This window comes from Aquarana catesbeiana, linkage group LG03 (genome assembly GCF_042186555.1).
Source record: "Aquarana catesbeiana isolate 2022-GZ linkage group LG03, ASM4218655v1, whole genome shotgun sequence".
Taxonomy (NCBI): domain Eukaryota; kingdom Metazoa; phylum Chordata; class Amphibia; order Anura; family Ranidae; genus Aquarana; species Aquarana catesbeiana.
Genome location: NC_133326.1, coordinates 192,806,624 through 192,827,764, shown reverse-complemented (window position 1 = coordinate 192,827,764; position 21,141 = coordinate 192,806,624). Strand labels below are relative to the sequence as shown.

Here is a 21,141-nt window from a genome sequence, read left to right as displayed (position 1 = left end):
GACCCAGCAAGTGTGGCAGTCCCTTTAGTGGTCATAGATAAATACCAATGGTATGATAATTTTAAAAATAATTTATTTTACTTTAAAGTTTTAGTTAAAGTATAACTAAAGGCAAAACCTTTTTGAGTTTTGGAGTTGAGAGGGTTTCTAACATCTGTTGTTTTCATTTTTTTATGTCTGTGCCCCATTAGGGATAGTCACCCTCTGTATTTGTTATGTTTACCACTCTTAGCAAAAGTGAAAAAGAATCCCATTTTTGGGTTGTCCCTAGATCAGTAAGGCCTATTTCACAAAAGTGGAGGACTCTGTTTTGATCAGTAGGGGATCTGTCCGCTGATCTCCCTGCTAATCTGAGCAGTGCAGCCGGATGACAAGTCCGTATCTGCTCAGTATTTGCAGAGTAGACATCGACAAAGCCCGCTCCACTCTATGAGCAGCAGGGAGTAAAAGGACCCCACTATCCATTTACACCTGACTGCCCTCTAATCCAATCCACCTAGATGCAGGTGGACGGATCCTCTTCCATTTTTTTTTAGGCGACCTGATCAGATTGGAGGTAGGAGGGTATAAATGGACACAAGTCCATTTACACTCGCCTGTGCATTAAGGTGAATAGACCGTCAGATCAGGTCCACTTGAAATACTGACAGGTGGACCTGATCAAACCCTTTGTGTGAAAGGAGCCTTATAGCTGGGAAATCTTTTAATGGGGACATTAGTTCTGGTAAATCTGGTGATAACCAGGAATTCCCTAACTTAAGAGGGATTTCCTTTTGCTTCCTGTTGTGGCTATGATACAGGAAGCAAAGGAAAATATCTCCAAAAAGTTTTGCTTTTAGTTCTACGTTAAGCTTATGAAACTAAAACACAGAATATGTCAGCAAAACATTCTGTTCCATAATGTAATATTGCCATGAAAGCCATTTACTCAAAAATGTTTTACCATTGCTAAATGGTGTGGAAACTACCGTATATGTAAAACAGTTAATCACAGCTATTTATTTTTTCTTCCAAAGCAATCCATAAGCCCAATGTGCCTTGCTTGTTCTTTTTACATCATTGCTTTAGTATGGGAGAGCTCCACTCTCCTTAGGAGATGGTTGTGCTGCCAGGGAGCAGCAGGTGCAAGGGCAGGCTATATTTGTCTTCACTTTCCAGGCTGACACCTGGAAAAGACAGTCATTGCAGGAGCAGTATGTGAATACTCTCTTGTTGGCTTGAGATGCCACGTTCTAATAAGCTGAGAGCCAGATTAGGCTCTCTTATGAGGAATGAGATGCCAATGATCTTTGAAACACTATGTAAAGAGCTCAAATCTGACCTTTGATAATGCTGAAACCACGTGTAATTATATCCATTAACTACTGGATGTCAAGGATGCACCTGTGGCTGGAATTGGCTCAGTATGCACTTAAGGTACTAGCCTACCCCCCTGCATGTGTCAGCATAGAATAGGAAAAAAAGGAGGAGGCTAGGGCACCTTGTGTTCACCAAACCAACTTTACAGAACTCAGTGCCTTTCATGGAGACACTCTCCCTGCGTCTTCAAACAACACACCAAGACACTATTCACATACTTCTATGCTACAGACCACCAGGACCAAAGACCAATCTCCTTACACCACTCACTGAATTCATTTCAATGCACACCCTGAAAACCAAAAACTATCTGGTACTTGGGGACTTTAACCTCTGCGCAAACTCTACCCAAGACCCTATCGCGACTGCCTGCATTAACCAACTGGAAGAAGTAGGTCTTCAACAGCTGATAAATGCTCCCACGCACGGTTCAGGACACACTCTAGACCTCATTTTCAAACAGAATATGGACATCAACATATTCAACAACACACCACTACCATGGACGGACCACCATGCTATCAAATTTAAAATCACCACTAACACCACCCTCCAAAAACAGAAACATGCAACAACAACACACTGGAACAGATCTCAGAAGAAATTACACTCTGAACTCTTCAAAACCACATTATCAAACAAAATACCATTGCTAAACTTAAACCCCTCAACGGAACAAACACTCAACTCCCTAAAAAACTTGAGATGGTTTAATGGCACTCTCACCCTACTCAAGCAAGAACGTAGAAGAGCTGAAAGAGCATGGATAAGAAATCCTACCAAGGAAAACCATACAAACTACAAAGTACTCACTGTGAAATACCACAAAGCAATCGCCAAAGCCGAAAAAGAACATTTCTCGAACACCATCTCAACTGCCTTAAACCAGCCGCGGGAACTTTTCAAAACAGTCGCCCAGTCAATGAACTCAACCTGCTTAAAGCCCCCAGCAAACGATACTCAAGAATTCTGCAATGAGTTATCAAATTTCTTCATCGACAAAATCGACAATATTCGGAAATCAATTCAACAGAAAAAAACAACCAACCTCACTCAACCAAAGCAAAAAGAGGATATCGACACAAACATCACACAACCACCGGATTTCTCTTTGACCCCAATCACCACTGACACGACTAAAAACATTATGAGAAGCCTTTGAGACAGCACATCACCAAACGAAATCATTCCCACAAAACTCCTGAAAGAATGTTCCAACATCTTGGCCCCTACTATAACACACCTCATAAATCAGTCGTTCAAAGAAGGGATTGTGCCAACCACCCTCAAGCAAGGCATCGTCAAACTCCTGCTAAAAAAACCCAATCTCGACCCTAAGGACCCTAACTACCGCAGACCGATAACAAGCCTCAACACCATCTCCAAGATTATGGAGAAAGCAGCAGTACAACAGCTACAACGCCACCTGGACACACACCAACTCCTGGACCCTCTGAAATCAGGCTTCTGCCCAGGCCATGGCACAGAAACAGCACTTCTCAAAATATGGGACGATGCCCTTGAAGCAGCAGATGACGGAGAATCATGTCTCCTGGTACTGTTAGACCTCAGTGCAGCATTTGATACAGTGGACCACAATACTCTACTTGTCCGCCTCACAGAAGTAGCAGGAGCCACAGATTCTGGTCTAAAATGTTTTGTATCCTACTTAGAGAATCGCTCTGAGACAGTGAAACTAGGAGCATTCACCTCTGAAACCCACGCAATCTCCTGTGGAGTCCCTCAGGGTTCACCCTTGTCACCAGTGCTATTCAACATCTACATCTGCCCACTCCTCAAAATCATCAAAAAATCGGACCTCTGCTTCCACTCATACACTGATGACACCCAACTCTACTTTCGCATCACCGGACAAAAAGACCACCATCAGCAATTAGAGAAATGCCTCCTTTTGATAGATGACTGGATGACCATTAGCTCCCTCAAACTCAACGAATCAAAAACAGAACTTCTCCTACACGCTAACCAAAATTCCAAAACCAAGACTCCGTGGACACCTCCCACCATCTTTGGACAAACCATCTCTCCAAGCACCAAAGCCAAGAGCCTCGGAGTTATCTTTGACTCAGAAATGACAATGGATGCACAAATAGGATCAGTAGTTAGCGGATCTCACCATCTCCTCCGCCTGCTACGTAGACTCATCCCCTTCATCCCAGAAGAGGACAAAGCAGCAGTAGTTGGAACAATCATCAATTCCCGACTTGACTACGCAAACTCGCTCTACATAGGATTACCCCAATATCAGCTTGCGCGCCTACAGGTCATCCAAAACGCGGCGGCAAGACTGTTAACAGGAAAAAACCCTGGGAGTCCATTTCCCCATCCATGAGGAGCCTACTTTGGCTAACCATAAAGAATCGGATCACATTCAAGATCCTCTGCCTCACCCACAAATGCATACAAGGAAACGCTCCTCAATACCTTCGAGAGAAAATAAAACACTACACACCCAATCGCAATCTTCGATCATCTAACCAAAACCTCCTCCTCATTCCCAAATACTGCTACAAAGCAAAGGGAGAACGAAGATTCGCAGTCCAAGGACCTCGGCTATGGAATGCTCTTCCGACTCACATCCGCATGGAAGAAAACCATCTGGCCTTCAGGAAAAAACTCAAGACCTTCCTCTTCTAAAAAGCCGACAACACAAAATGCATTTAGCACCTTGAGGCGATTCAGTTTGCATTTGCAGCGCTTTACAAATCATTCATTCAGGGGACAGAGGACACTACAATGGGGGTGCAGGGGACAGAAGACACTACAGTGGAGGGTGCAGGGGACAGAGGGCACTACAGTGGGCATTCAGGGGACAGAGGGTACTACAGTGGGGGGTGCAGGGTAAATAGGACACTACAGTGGGGGGTGCAGGGGACCGAGGACACTACAGTGGGGGTGCAGGGGACAGAGGGCACTACAATGGGGGGTGCAGTGCTGGGCACTGGTGAGTCTGTAGTACATACACAACTTTAACTGCTTGCCGACCACCAGCCGTCAGGCGGCGCAGCTCTCGTTGCGGGCGGACGTCATATGACGTCCTCGCTTTCCTAGGCCACCAGGGGGTGATCGCGCGCGCCCGCCGTGTCACTAGGCACCCGGTGCGCGTGCCCGGCGGCCGCGATGTCTGCCGGGCACCCGCGATTACCGGTAACACAGCAGGACCATGGATCTGTGTGTTTAAACACACAGATCCACGGTCCTGTCAGAGGAGAGGAGACCGATGATGTGTTCCCAGTACAGCGGAACACCGATCGGTCTCCTCCCCTAGTGAGTCCCCGCCCCCTACAGTTAGAATCACTCCCTAGCAACACAGTTAACCCCTTGATCACCACCTAGTGTTAACCCCTTCACTGCCTGTCACATTTATACAGTAATCAATGCATTTTTATAGCACGGATCGCTGTATAAATGTGAATGGTCCCAAATATGTGTCAAAAGTGTCCGATGTGTCCGCTGCAATATCGCAGTCACAATAAAAATTGCAGATCGCCGCCATTACCAGTAAAAAAATAAAAAAAAATAAAAATGTTATAAAACTATCCCCTATTTTGTAGACGCTATAACTTTTGCGCAAACCAATCTATATACGCTTATTGCAATTTTTTTTTACCAAGAATACATATCGGTCTAAACTGAGAAAAAATTTGTTTTAAAGAAAAAAAAATTGGATATTTATTATCGCAAAAGGTAAAAATTATTGTGTTTTTTTTTAAAACTTGTCACTCTTCTTTTGTTTATAGCGCAAAAAATAAAACCGCAGAGGTGATCAAATACCACTAAAAGAAAGCTCTATTTGTGGGGAAAAAATGATAACAATTTAATTTGGGTACAGTGTTGTATGACCGCGCAATTGTCATTCAAAGTGCGACATCGCTGAAAGCTGAAAAATGGCTTGGGCAGGAAGGGGGCGAAAATGCCCAGTATTGAGGTGGTTAAAAAAAATGTACTAAACCGGATTTCTGTACCATGTGATGTGTGTAACATTGCAGACTGCAGCTGCAGTGCATTTTTAGCGTGGTGTGGGAAAGGCACACAGAATTGCACCACATTCTGATGGGAATGAGCACCAAATGAAGAAAAACAAGTCATCAATTAGCTTTTCTAAATGTATATTTCTCTGACATACTAACTCTGTTTAACATTTTGCAGTTATAAATCATCACAAATAAACTCTTATATTATTTTAGATGCATAGAATTCGTGTCTTGGTAATCATTCTCTGCTTTGCAGGTAAGCACACGTTATAAAGAAGCTTTGCATTTCAATTTTAAATATACCTTTCCTGGGAGCTGCCATTGATTACCCCCATCTGAAAATGTTGATTACATAGCTACATAAGACAAAGGTCGATCCAGTTTAACCTATGTGTGTGTATATGTGTATTTTTTATTTTCTAACAATTGCTATAGCCCTGTATATTCTGCTTCCTGAGGAAGACATCTAAAATATTTTTGAAGTTGTGTACACTCTCAGCTAGTACCACTTCCTGGGGGAGGAAGTTCCAAATGTCTACAGTACAGAGCCCCTACCACAATTTAGGGTTAAAAATAATTTCTGCTATCTTCATATCATGGCCACATGTCCTCTTCAGGGATCTTGGCAAAAACAATCACTGAAGTCACTTTTAATATACACTATATTGTCAAAAGTATTGTGACGCCTGCCTTTACACGCAAATTAACTTTAATGGCATCCCAGTCTTAGTCCGTAGGGTTCAATATTCAGTTGGCCCACCCTTTGCAGCTATAACAGCTTCAAATCTTCTGGGAAGGCTGTCCACAAGGTATAGGAATGTGTCTATGGGAATGTTTGACCATTCATCCAGAAGTGCATTTGTGAGGTCAGGCACTGATGTTGGACAAGAAGGCCTGGCTCACAGTCTCCACTCTATTTCATCCCAAAGGTGTTCTATCAGGTTGAGGTCAGGGCTCTGTGCAGGCCAGTCAATTTCCTGCACCCCAAACTATCTCATTATTATTGTTATACAGGATTTATATAGTGCCAACAGTTTGCGCAGTGCTTAACAAAATAAAGGCAGACATTACAGTTACATTAGAATTTGGTACAGGAGGTATCAGAGGGCCCTGCTCATTAGAGCTTACAATCTAAAAAGGGATGGGCAATTGATACAAAAGGTAATAGCTGTGGGGGATGAGCTGATGGAGGAAGTAAAACAGTGTATTAGTTAAGCAGGATAGGCTTCTTTAAAGAGAAGGGTTTTCAGGGATCGTCTAAAGATGGATAGATTAGGGGACAGTCGGACCAATTGGGGTAGGGAGTTCCAAAGGATGGGAGAAGCTGTGGAGATGAGCATGGGAGGAGGTGACAAGGGAGCTAGATTTGCTTTGCGCATTCGCAAGTGCTGAGCCGAAGTGCTGAGCCGAAGTGTAATACTTAATCCAGTATAAATATTTTATCCAAGATGATAGTTGCCAATGCAATCCCTGCCTGTGCAAACCCCTGGCTGTGCATCCCCTAGACGCGGTGGTGTCCAAACTATGGCCCTCCAGTTGTTAAGGAACTACAACTCCCATCATGCCTAGTCATGTCTGTGAATGTCAGAGTTTTACAATGCCTCATGGGAAGTGTAGTTCCGCAACAGCTGGAGGGCCGTAGTTTGGACATCCCTGCTGAAGAGAAGGCTTAAAGAGGGAGTCCACCTAAAAAAAAAATATTAAAAGCCAACAGCTACAAATACTGCAGCTGCTGACTTTTAATAAATGGCCACTTACCTGTCCCAGGGTCCAGCGATGTCGGCAGCTGACGCCGATCACTCGCTCGACTCTCGGCAGCTGCGGCCGCCATCCTAGGTGAGGGAATCAGAAGTGCAGCGTTGCGGCTTCACTTTCCGGTTCCCTACTGCACATGCGCATCGTAACTGGTCCCCGCTATCTCCTGGGACCTGTGTGTTTCCCAGGAGACAGTGCGGAGGGACAGGAAGAGGCATAGACTCCCGTGGGAGTCTATGCCGGAAGTGGGTGCAAATACCTGTCTTAGACAGGTATCTGCACCCCTCCCCCCCTGAAAGGTGCCAAATGTGACACCGGAGGGGGGGAGGGTTCTGAAAAGCGGAAGTTCCATTTTTGTGTGGAACTACGCTTTAAATTTATACTGAGTTTGGGTGGAGGTATTGCCAATGAATTAGTCAGGATTGCATAGCGGGAACACATGGCTAACAGAATGAACTTCTCACACGAAGGCAGACTACAAGACACAGCAAGAGAGCAGAAGGGTCACGGTCATAAAGATAAGAACAGCTCATAATTTAGGTATAGACAATAAGAAAGCAAAATAAACATCACAGTGATATGATCAGAGGTAAAGAATTTGAAGGCAGCATAGATTACCAAAATCACATACACAGAAATAGCAAGCAGATCCAGTTTCAATTAAAGGTGGAAGATGTGATTGAGCTGACTGCACATACCTGTGGAGCGGTAGAGAAGAGTTGTTTTAGATTGTGCTGATCCAAAGTGTAATACTTAATCCAATATGAATACTTTATACAAGATGATAGTTGCCAATGTAATTCCTGCCTGTGCAAACCCCTGGCTCTCACCCTTGTCTTTATGAACCTTGCTTTGTGCACTGGTCCGAATCATTTGGCAGAGAGGGATTATGGTGCGGGGTTGTTTTTCAGGGGTTGGGCTTGGCCCCTTAGTTCCAATGAAGGGAGCTCTTAAGGAGTCAGCATACCAAGACATTTTGAACAATTTCATGCTCCCAACTTTGTGGGGAAAGTTTTAGGATGTCCCCTTCCTGTTCCAACATGACTGCGCAGCAGTGCTCAAAACAATGTCCATAAAGACATAGATGAGCGAGTTTGGGGTGGAGGAACTTGACTGGCCTGCACAGAAAACCTTTGGGATGAATTTGAGTGGAGACTGCGAGCCAGGCCTTCTCATCCAACATCAGTGCCTGACCTCAAAAATGCGCTTCTGGAAGAATGGTCAAACATTCCCATAGACACACTCCTAAACCTTGTGGACAGGAGTTAAAGCTGTTATAGCTGCAAAGGGTGGGCCAACTCAATATTGAACATAGGGGCTAAGACTGGGATGCCATTAAAGTTCATGTGTGTGTAAAGGCAGGCGTCTCAATACTTTTGAAAATATAGTGTAATTGTACATTGAAATCATATACACTCTTAAACACCTCTTCTCCAGAGTGAATAACTGTAATCTATGTAAATTGTCTTTGTAGCTGAGGTCCTCTTTCCCCTTAATAATAATAAGACAGTTGCATAAAACAGCTTGCAATAGAAAAAGTACATCAACACCAAAACAAATGAATATTAATAAAGTATTCTCAAAAATAGAACTGTAGACCACTGTAGGTTTGTCATTCTAGTCAATACTGTCAACATTGCTCAGAAAGAGGGGGTCTTTTGTGCTACACAAACAGGCTGGTAACATACATGTATATAGCAGGTCTAAATCAGCCTATACTTGTATTTTATCCTTAGATCCAAAATTTGTTCTTTTGCAATGTGTTTTATATCTGTGTAGAGACATACTGGCCATTCTCTCTAGGTAATAGGTCTGTGTTTCCTAACTAAGCAGTTCAGCCTTTCTTTTCACAATCCATTGTCAAATAACTTAAACATCTCCTAAATAAAATTTTGTCCAGTTGATGTCTATGTCTATGTCTTGGTTTATACTGATCAATTAAACGTATGGAGGTATCAGTGATAATTCCCCAGTGTATATTGGATGAAAGTGAAATAATGCCTGCTACACTTTCCCTCAGTATGTGGTTATTAAAACAAGTGCAGCCAAGTACTGGTTAAAATATGATCTCAGATCTCCAGGGCTTTCATATGAATTTTACGGTCAAGATGGAACCTGTTTTAAGAGACTTCTGCCTGTAGGGTAGGTGACAGAGGAGATAAAATTATGACTCCAGGAATAATGTTCATCTTCCTTTTCACAATGCTGAACACATTAACTCAATGAAAGTTTCAAAAAGCATTTTAGTGATTATTGTCTTTGACATTAATATTAATGTCTATATTGTGATACCAAATATGCTATTTTGTGCATTATCTTGTAGTCTTTTTTTTTTTTTTTTTTTAATACGTTACATTTTCTTCTTTTAATTACTGTACATACATTTTTATTTTCTTTCTTCCTATATATGTGGTGGTTTTGTTAAAAGGTCAACATAAATATCTTGGAGTTTTAAAACTGCTCATTGCTGACATGTACAATGGCTTAAAATTCTAAGGAAATAAAAATGAAACTGATACCCTATACTATCTCTACAAATATAAGGAACAGGGTATAATGCTTTAAAGCGCAAACCAGCTTTTAATTTGTAAAAAAAAACTAAAGCTTCCCCATTATTTGCTATTGTATGCAAAACTTTGAATCTGCTTACTACAATGTTTATCAAAGTTTAAAAACTATTAACATGACTTTGAAATGTATAAAAAATATTTAGATGCCTCTAACTAAACCAAGAATGTCTGCTATTCAGGGCATCCCTTACTATAAACCTGATGCCAAAGGTGGTTTAACAAAGAGCCAGTGGGCTGCATTCTTTATGTGTCCACTGCTTCAACTTCTCTGTTTGATCCTACTGACTGTTATAACTGGTGGTGATAAAATGCTGGTTGATTTTTATTGCATTTATATTCTATTTCTATGAAGATGCTTGCTAGCATGGCATCCCATAATCATGACTCTATATCCTTATCCTGTATAAAAATGCCCTGTAAAAGACATTAGATAAAGTAAAATTATAGTAGCTTGTGAATTTCTGCAAACGTTTTGTTACATAGGAAAATAAAACTGCTGAAAACAGTATCTCTGAATGTATACGTTTGGTAGCCAGGTCCAATAATTTCTAGCCAGAACAGCTGTAGCCTATATAAATGAAATTCATGGAATAATAAACACAACATTTTATTTTATTTTGTTTTATGTAGTCTTATCTTTTTTGCTGCATCTTTTTACACTGCTGCAGGATAGTAATATGTCTGCTTTGAATCTAGCAAGCAATGCTAGGCTGGTTTTAACACTTGAGGGCAAGACTAACCTTTTAACCCAGTGGTCAGTTCAAACCTTGCATCTACTTGTGCTGAAATGTCTTATGCCAGGTACAGAAGGGCGGACTTGTCGGCATCAAAAGTCCGAAGGTCTTTCCGATGGACTTTCGACGGAGTTATGACAGACTTTCGACAGACTTTCTAACGAATTTGAGTTCGTTGGACAAATTTGAAACATGTTCCAAATCTAAAGTCCGTCAGATTTTCGTCCGAAAAAGTCCGCTGCAGGTCTGATGGAGCCCACACACAGTTGGATTGTCCGCTGGATTCGGCCTGTCGGACCAGTCCGGTTGAAAAGTCCGCTCGTGTGTACATGGCATTAGAATTGGTAGTCAAATGTGCATCCCTACATACAAATAACAATTTAGGCTACTCAGTAAAAATACATTAGTTGTATAAACAGAACATATTTATAATCGAAAAGTTGTGTCCTTTATTTGGAAATATACTATATTCAGCCCAGGCTTTTCTTCATCCTGTTTCCTCATCTATGTTTTTTTTGTTTTGTTTTTTTTATATTTACAATGATGTAAACTGGTTTCAACACTTTAGCATGGAAAAAAAGAGAAAGTCTTACCTCCCATAAGAAAAAAGTTCTTTCTTCTAATTCATCTTGGCCAGGTCATGTAGTCCATTCCAGGAAGCAAGTCAAGGGGTGAGGTATACAGTATATCAAAGCATAGAAACAGCTTTAGCAATTTAACTTATATAACCACTTTTATTAATCATCAACATTATAATATAGCATATTCCTATTCCAATGTGTCATTATAAAAATTATACATAAAAAAAAGTGTAGCGCCAAAAATGTTATGCAAACCAGAAAAGCAATATGTATAAACATAAATCTGCTGAGGACAAATTCATATGTCCAGCTGATAGAGCCTCCACCATCAACTGAAATGCCTACTTACCAGAACGAATGGCTGCCATTACAGCAGCAAATACACCTTAATGCATAGGTGAACATCACACTGGAGGTATCAGAGCCTGCAATTCCCATGAACAGCTCTCACTGGAATCCAACTGAGAACAAAAAGCTCATCATAAGCCCAGATTTGTATTCATGGTGTAGTAATTGATTGTTCCATTGGCAAAATAACATAAAACAAAAACAAAAGATAAAAAAAAACTAATTTAGAGTGACTGCTGGTGACCCAGAATCGCACAGCGGTAAGACGTCATTGTCAAAAAGCCTGCTCTGACGCGTTTCATCAAATGGGATGTTGTCAAAGGTGTCATTAAAATAAAATATTCTGTTCTTTTTCTTCCATGAGAGCTGATAAGTCTTGGAAATGCACAGGGCAGCTGTGAAGATGGATCTTGTTATCCAACCATTGGGGATCTTCTTGTGGGACGTAATAAGCAGCTCTCAGCTTCATCAACATGTGGGCAGGACGAACCTCAAAGATATTGTATCATCAGCTATCTAGAGGTAAGCAATAGCATTTTTTTTATATTAGAAGGGGTTTTGATTTATGGCCAGTTCACACAGCATGCAGTCCACCGCATTTTTATTTTGCATCAAAAAGGCATAGAAAGTAGGTTATATGGTTTCCAATTGCATAGTTCACACCAGTGCGGTCAGTTCCAGGGCATTCCAGTTCCAGAAAAAAAAAGTAGAACATGCTGCATTTTTTCTGCAATGGACTGTACTGGAACGCAGTAAAACACATCAAAAAATGCACTGGAATGCACTGGAACGCATTAAAAATGCACTGGAACAAGTCAAAAACACAATAAAAACACACATGCAGAAATGCATCCAGAATAGATCTGGAGTGTGTTTTAGAGGTGTGAACCAGCCCTTCACGAGAATAGAAATAACCGGCAAATCGGGAGTTTTAACAATATATACAAATATACAAATCTTAAATAAAGCTTTTACCATTAGAGGACACATCAAAGTGCTTCTCTCATTGCTTTCCCCTACTACTTAGCCTTTGCATCACTCCATAGAGCTTGGCAGAAAATGCAACATAGCAAGCCCCTGAATATAGCACTACAGTAAAACAGAAACACATTGTAGAATAAAGTAAAAATAAACCTTTTAAACCTAATATGCCAGCAGGTTGGTTTTGGTTTTGGTAAAAGAGAATTTATGAGTCTATTCTGCCAAAGAACTATTATACTTACCTTCTAGCAATTTTGTTTAATCTGCATACTGACTGCGGCAAAGTGTAAAGTCCCGGCATCTGTAAGATGGAGCCTTGTGTCAAAATAATGAAACTCTAATGTGCATGCATGGGAGCTACATCATCAGTGCCTGCCCAATGGGTGAAGCATGAAGACAATGGACACAGAAGAAGAGAAAAATAAGATGGCACTGACAGGGATGGGTGGATGTGGGGAGCTTGGACCTCACATTGCTAGAGAAGAGAACACCTAGAGCCTAGGTCGGCAACCTGTCGATCGTGGGCTACCTGTCGACTGTCAACAGGTGACAGGTAGACCGCAAAGACATCCCGCAGTTGTGACCCGTTTCTTGCTCTAGAGTGGCGAATGCGCGCGCTCACACAATCCAGGCTGCAGAGGCAGCCCTAGCCCCTTGCATACGTGAGGCTGTGGGGTGGGGAAAGCCTCTGGAATAGCTCAGGTGGGTTCGGCTCTTATCCGAACATGCCCGAGCGCTTCCTGGGGCTGTTGCACGTCCCTCACCACCGGCCCTCCTCCCTGATGCACGGATTGAATACCATGTGGGGTGGTGAGTAGGGATGGGCTATCTGTTCGACTCAAACATTGGCTGTTCGCCCATTAGCCAAACAGCGAACAATTTGGGGTGTTCGCGGCAAATTCGAAAAGCCGCGGAACACCCTTTAAAAGTCCATGGGAGAAATCTAAAGTGCTAATTATACGGGTTAATATGCAAGTTATTGTCATAAAAAGTGTTTGGGGACCCGGGTCCCGCCCCAGGGGACATGTATCAATGCAAAAAAAAGTTTTAAAAACTGAAGTTTTTTCGGGAGCAGTGATTTTAATAATGCTTAAAGTGAAACAATAAAGGTGAAATTTTCCTTTAAATTTTGTACCTGGGGGGTGTCTATAGTATGCCTGTAAAGTAGCGCAAGTTTCCCGTGTTTTTAACAGTCCGAGAGCAAAACGACATTTCTAAAGGAAAAAAAAGTCATTTAAAAGTGCTAGCGCTAATGCCGGCTATTAATGAATAGTGAATGAAAAATGAAAAATTAGCACTTTTGATTTTTCATGTTCATGTCCCATAGACTTTAACGGTGTTTCGCGTGTTCGAACAAATTTTTTGCCTGTTCGCACGTTCTGGATGCGAACCAAACTGGGGGGTGTTCGGCCCATCCCTAGTGGTGAGAAAGTATTGCCGGGAGGAATCAGCACCCCTGCACATTCCCTGCGCCACGCTGCACTAAGAACTTCTCTGCTCTTCAAGCCCTTCTGATACGCAAAGCCCTCCTGACACCCCCCAATATCATACCCTCCTGACACCCCCAGCCCATCTGACCCCCCCAATACCATATCCTTCTGACACCGCCAGCCCATCTGATCCCCCCCAATACCATACCCTTTTGACACCCCCAGCCCTCCTGATCCCCCCAAATACCATACCCTTCTGACACCCCCAGCCCATCTGATACCCCGAATACCATACCCTCCTGACACCCCCCAATACCATACGCTTCTCACATCCCCGGCCCTCCTGATCCCGCCAATACCATACCCTCTTGATACCCCAGCCCTCCTTATCCCCCCAATACCATACCCCCTGACACCCCAGCCCTCTTGATACACCCAATACCATACCCTCCTGACACCCCAGTGCCATGCCCTTTTGAGACCTCAGCCCTCCTGATTCCCCTGTACTGTGCCCTCCATATCTCTCAGTACCATACTCTCCTGACCCCCCCAGTACCGTGCCCCCCTGACCCCCCTATACTTTGCCCTCCTGGCCTCCCTGTACCATGCCCTCCCAACCCCTACCATACATTCTACCGACCTCTGTACTCTGCCCTACATCCTACTGACTTCTGTACGCCGCCCTACATTCTACGGACCTCTGTACGCCGCTCTACATCCTATTGACCTCTGTACACCGCCCTACATACTACTGAACTCTGTACAATGCCCTATATAATACTGACCTATGTACTCTACCCTACCTACTACTGACCTCTGCACACCGCCCTACAAACTACTTGCACTGGTCAGAAATTAGAGCAGATAGCCAGGCCTGAAATTAGCCAAGAAAATCAGCCTGCAGTACCAGATGTTCTGCTTTCACGATGAACTCTGGCATCAGACTTGTGGGGGGTGACCAATTACTGACCAGGCATGAAAAAAATGTGAATGAAAGTGAATTTCGGGTTTTGTCACTGCAGCTAACTTTTAAGATAGTCTAAGTTTATATTTTTACAGTGACATTCATTTTAGTAGATTTTTCTAGGTTTTTATTGCTGTCTTTACTTTTTATTGGGAGCTGGCTAGTTAATTTCTTTGAAACAAAGGGGAGCGCTGCACCCCTGTGATCTTTGATCTCTTCAATGTTGTCTGGGTAGATCTCCATCTCACAAAGGTTGCCTACCCCTGACCTAGAGGTACTGTAATGCAGCGTACACATGATTGGTTTTCTCGTCGGAAAAAGATATGACGGCTTTTCTGACGGGATTCCGCTCAAGTTTGCCTTGCATACACACGGTCACGCAAAAGTTCGCTGAAATTATGACCGTCAAGAACGCGATGACGTACAACACTACAACGAGCCGAGAAAATGAAGTTCAATGCTTCCGAGCATGCGTCGAATTGTTTCCGAGCATGCGTAGGGATTTTGCGCGTTGGAATTACCACAGACAATCGCATTTTCGGATTGGAACTTTTCCCGACCGAAAAATTGAGAGCATGCTCTCAATCTTTTGCTGGCTGGAATTCCGCCAGCAAAAGACCGATGGAGCATACACACAGTCGCATTTTCCGACGAAAAACTCTCATCGGTCTTTTGCGGGCCGAAATTCCAATCGTGTGTACGCGGCATTAGTGTGTCATAATGTGCAAGTATGCTGGTCTTCTCTACCATGGTTTTATTTCACTTTAAGCAAGCCTTAGGGAACCATTCCCTACATTAACTTAGCTTGATGAATGTCATGAAAATTTACTTTGCAAAGGATACCAAATTATATGCAAGAAAACTTAAAAAAAAAACAAAAAAAAACATATTTTTGCTTGTAAATCATTTGATGATAGCAGAACTTTATCTTGGTCACCAAGCTAAGGGAAATTCTTTTGTAAACTTAGAATTCCCCTATAAAGTGAACAGCCTTTTTGCAGAAAGATACAGAACAACGTTTATACAGTTATACCCTCCAACTTGCCCAGATTTTTTCACATTTCCTAGGACAGTTGTGACTCGCATAGGTAACTTTATAGATAGGCCTGTTACTCAGCTACAGTGCGTGGCAAGGATGGTTTCCATTTTTAACAAAAAGTTCCCTTTAGGCATAGAAGGCACTGTAGTAGATAGACAGTTTTAGGCTGTGTGATTCCCCAAGGATATCTGTAATACCCACTAAGAATATAAGTGGGTCTGCTGGGATTGCCACTCCCTCCACGGTACAAACAATGGAAATAACCCCCTCCCAGGAGTCTTGCCATCTCAGACAGGTCCACAACATATGGAGAAAGGAGCCCTCCTTGATACAGCATTTGACAGGTAGCTGATAATTGAGGGTAGATAATGTACAGCCTCTACGGGGTGTAGTGCACTCAGTGTAGCAATTTCAGTTGAATAGATTTGTCACTAGCAGAGATCAAATAATGATCAAAGCAGGCATCTCAATCTGCTTCAGAAAGGGCTCTTTCACACATGCAAATAGGCTGCTGGGTTGCATTTTTAATGCTTCACGAATGCCTATCAATGCCACACAGAATTGTTACAATAGGAAGCAAATTCAGGTGTTCACATTGCAGCTTTAGCATTACTTCACGTTGCTGCAAGGAAAAAAAATGCTGCTTGCAGAGTTTGGCAGGCATTGACGCTTTGCAACTGCTTCCATTCACCGCTATTGAAAAGCACTACAACCACACCTCAAATGCACTGTAAATGCGCCTATGGCGTTTACAGTGCGGTTGCAAAGAGTCAAAAGTGATAATTTCCCTTTTTAACCTCGTAAAAAAAAAAAAAAACAACACACGGGGCATATGAAAAGTGTTGCCTGACACAACATGAACGCCTGTACTACACATCCTAAATGTTCAATAATGCTATAGGTGTGTTAATGCTCTTTTAGGCTGCCTTAAAATTTAAAAGTGCCCAAAGGATGGGAAGATCTGCATGGCACTTCTAATATAAAGAGGTCAGTCTGGGTGCATTAGCAGTGTTTAAAAAGGAATGGAAAGCAAAATGGGGTTTGTCAAGGGTTCCATTACAGTTAGGGTTTCCCCATAACAGGGTGTGAGGAGAGTGGATGTCGAGTTTGGAGTACTCTTAGAGGCCTAACACCAAAGGTTTAACGTAGTTCTCATGGAAGTGGTAATAGCACTGTTACCTAGGGCCTCAAAAAGGAAGGTTGCTCAGTTCTGAATAGGAGCCCAATAACCTTGCTTCCAGAGTAACTGCCACATTATCACAAAGGTTGAGCAAACCACCATTGCACAATGGCTAAAACCGCAATCCAGTAGTACAATATTAAGTTGAAAAACCAAAGAAAATGAATAAGCTATTGCACTTACTAAACTCCAACGGTCATTTATTGGGGCACATAAGGGGGCCAGGAGAGTGATAGGGAACACTAGGTGAAGTGGATACAGCTCCTCTCAGATTAGGTCTTGAGATCCTAATGCACATATATAAAACAAGCACAAAAGGACAGCTCCATCCAGGTGTAGTGATTTATTAAAAAGAATAAAAGACATTAAAAATGCACTCAGTAGTTAGAAGTGGATCAAGGCTTGTCATAAACCCATATAGACATCCATAGGATCACTGTGAGGCTGCACAGATTGGCACGCAAGTGACTGGCTGAAGCAGATTACAACTGTCAGGATTCAGCCTGGAACATAGGCAACAGCGTCTTCCAGGTGTAGCAAGATGGCTGCGACACCATGAGCACCTTTCTCAGCTGGGTAATGGAGGCAAGAAGTGGAGAGGGCATGGCTACATGCTTCAGGGCAACAGGACCTCCCCTTTATCAACCCATAGGTATAGAAGTGGCATGTATACGCCTATATACGTTGGGTGTTTCCAATGCCAGGCGTCAACTAGCTGATATAGCGTGGCCCACTGAGAGAGATTGGATTCTCTGTCTGTGTTTGAGCCTAGTCTATCTAGACTAGAATTGAGTGCCACATTAAAGTCACCTGGCAATCAAGAGATTGGATGTAGTGTCCTAAGCCATTACAGTATGAGCATCTGCATCATAGCCAGAGAAGGTATATACAATCCTATCAACAGTATGTCAACACATTCCACCTTGACATACAATAAAACAAATGTATCCTCTGGATCCAGATTAAGTTCAATTAATTGGAAAAGTACAGACTTATGGACGAGGACATTGACTGGATCCCCTTGCAGTCGAGTATCGAGTAAGATCCAGAAAGGCAACCTTGACAGATAAGATTTGTCTGGCAGCCCCCATGTCCCATAATACAAGGAACAACAAACACAGGAGACATAGAATATCAAATAATAAACAGCAATAAAATATAAAAGAAGATAGCAACTTGAGGAGGGGCACCTGGAGGACTGCAAGCAGCCAGCATTCAGTGTGCCATTTCTATTGCAAAGAATCTAGAGAACTTGGCAAGCAGCAATAGGGTTTTAAGAAGATGCTTTGTGAACGTGGGTAGGTTCGCGCCCTCCCCCCTCTGGCAGGCCCAGAAAGGTAAGTTGTTGTAGTTCCTGTTCTCTGCGTCCTCCACTCTGGCCTCTAAGGACTTCACTTTGGTCTGTAAGGTGTGTACATGGACAATATCCTCCACATTGCTCACCCTTTTCTCCGTTGTAGTAAACTGCTCATTGAAGGAATCCAGCCTTATCTGTCAAGCCAATATTTGTCTGCAGGTACTTAAAGCGGAACTTCACCCGAAAGGGGAAATTCAATTTTAACTTCTCCTCCCCCACTCTTCTGCCACATTTAGCCTGTCATTTTTTTGGGGGGGTATTGGGTACCTTGTTTTGACAGATGTCCGCTCCCACTTCCGCTTGGATTACCTAGGCGATCGGAGCAGAAGTTTTCCTCTCTTTCCCTGTAGTCTTCTGGGACTTGTCACAGGTCCCAGAAGACTGTAGAATGAGTCACAAAGCGCAGGGCTGATCTTCTTTTGCATTGCTGGGGGTTTTCCCCTTGTGCATCCCTGGTTGTCAGAGGCCGAAGCAGAACCGGGGTGTACTGTTCCTAGAATGGCTAGTGCCTGCAGCAGCCAGATTGTGCAAGGAAGCAGCCAAATACAGGGAGAAAGCGTCATACCTCAATGCCATCTTGACATGCCCCCTGTTGCACTTTACTTACAAACTCCACAGGGACACTTTTGGTAATTAGTGGCTAAGCCACCTTTCCAACTATATATCCTATATATGCTAAAAGAAAGGTTTTAACCACTCTCTGACATGCCGGCTGGCACGTGCAGGCACAATCACGTACATGTACGCCATGTACCCCCCCTGCAACCGCTGTGTCCGACAGGAACACAGCAGATTGAGGGTCCCAGTATTCAGGGTCTGGTGATTATGTGATCGCTATATGTTCACATGATCACAATGAATACATTCATAACAGCTGTGTTGCCTATGTTGTGATTGGCCCACAGCTATCACATGGTACCTGGGTCAATCACAGCACTCTGTACCATGTCATTAGCTGTAGCCAATCACAGATCACTAGTGATCACAGATGTTATGAATGGGTAACTTTGCTGTTACAATTATGTTCATTGTAACAACAAACAAAATGTAAAAAAAAAAATCTCTGATTGCCCCCCAAGAGTAGTACAGTGTCACTATAGTGATGAAAGTATGTAAAACAAATAGTAAAAAATGAAAAATACATTTTTAAAAATGTAATACAAAATCATTTATTTTTTTTTAACATACTGTCACCAGTCAGTACCCTTGATCACAGTCATATGATGACGCTGTACTGAACTGGAGTCAATATGTAAAACAAATGTGAAAAAAATAAATTTTATTTAATTTCTTAATTTTTCAAAAAATTGGGACAAAAAATTGCAACTTCCAAAAGCTCACTATGCCTCTTACTAAATGCCTCAGACTACTTTCCAAAAAGATATATAGACAAATGGGGAAGTAATGGGGAAGCTGATCCAAAGAATGATGAATAATACAAAAACGATGATGAGAATCCCAGGTATGTTAAAAGTTCTTTATTGGCAAGAAAACAAATTATATTGTAGCTGACAAAATTTGCATAAAAGGAAAGCTGGCTGTGTAACCCGGGGATCTGGGAAAGGAGAACTGCAGCATGAACACCATAGCAGTGAACCAGGGAGAATGATGAGAACTTCCCGCGGCTCGGCTTTTGGGTTTCAGAAGCTGGGGGTCACCTAACCGTCCACGTCAAACCTCCATGCAATAACAGGCTCTAGCAACGTGTACGTTTTTGCTAATGCCAAGCATATCATTTGGATTTTAATTGTACATTTTGTATTTTCTACTGATTATTATTCTGGACATTTGTATGCAACTTTTGGCAGCTACAATACAATTTGTTTTCTTGCCAATAAAGAACTTTTAATATACATGGGATTCCCATCATCATTTTTTTTATTATTCATCATTCTTTGAATCAGCACTTCCCCATTTGTCTATACAGTGCCTTGCAAAAGTATTCACCCCTTGGCATTTTTTTTGTGTTTTGTTGCCTCACAACCTGGAATTAACATGGACTGTTTGAGAATTTGCATCATTTAATTTACAGAACATGCCCACAACTTTGAAAATGTTTTTTTTTATTGTGAAGCAAACAACAAATAGGACAAAATAACAGAAAAAGTCAATGTGCATAACTATTCACCCCCTAAAGTCAATACTTTGTAGAGCCACCTTTTGTGGCTATCACAGCTCCAAGTCACTTTGGATAAGTCTCTATAAGCTTGCCACTTCTTACCACTGGGATTTTTGCCCATTCCTCCTTGCAAAACTGCTCCAGCTATTTCAAGTTGGAAGGTTTGTGCTTGTGAACAGCAATCTTTAAGTCTGACCACAGATTTTCTATTGGATTGAGATCTGGGCTTTGACTAGGTCATTCCAACACATTTACATGTTTCCCCTTAAACCACTCAAGTGTTGCTTTAGCAGTGTGTTTGGGGTCATTGTCCTGCTGGAAGGTGAACCTCCGTCCTAGCCTCAAATCACACACAGAGTTGTACAGGTTTTGCTTAAGAATATCCCTGTATATAGCACTACCCATCTTTCCCTCAACTTTGACCAGTTTCCCAGTCCTGACTGCTGAAAAACATCCCCATAGCATGATGCTGCCACCACCATGTTTTACTGTGGGGATGGTGTTCTTTGGGTGATGTGATGTGTTGGGTTTGCGCCAGACATAGCGTTTTCTTTGATGGCCAAGAAGTTAAATTTTAGTCTCATCAGACCAGAGTACCTTTCTTCCATACATTTTGGGAGTCTCCCACGTGCCTTTTTGCAAACTCAAAACGTGCCATTTTGTTTTTTGCTGAAAGTAATGGCTTTTTTCTGGCGACTCTGCCATAAAGCCCAACTCTATGGAGCATAT

General features: G+C 42.4%; 1 protein-coding gene and 1 long non-coding RNA gene across 2 annotated transcripts in view; one reads left to right on the top strand and one right to left on the bottom strand.

Moving 5' to 3' along the window:
- The first annotated feature begins 5,567 nt into the window (after positions 1-5,567).
- Positions 5,568-21,141, top strand: part of LAMB4 (laminin subunit beta 4) — a 245,791-nt gene continuing 230,217 nt past the window's right edge. Inside the window, exons 1-2 of the mRNA XM_073619678.1 lie at positions 5,568-5,610; positions 11,707-11,864. Coding sequence (XP_073475779.1) covers positions 5,568-5,610; positions 11,707-11,864 — 201 coding nt within the window. The remainder of the gene's footprint in view (positions 5,611-11,706; positions 11,865-21,141) is intronic.
- The window catches only part of LOC141131889 (uncharacterized), a 172,178-nt gene continuing 162,209 nt past the window's right edge, over positions 11,173-21,141 (bottom strand). The window contains exon 3 of the long non-coding RNA XR_012242832.1: positions 11,173-11,858. This is a non-coding gene — a long non-coding RNA (uncharacterized lncRNA). The remainder of the gene's footprint in view (positions 11,859-21,141) is intronic.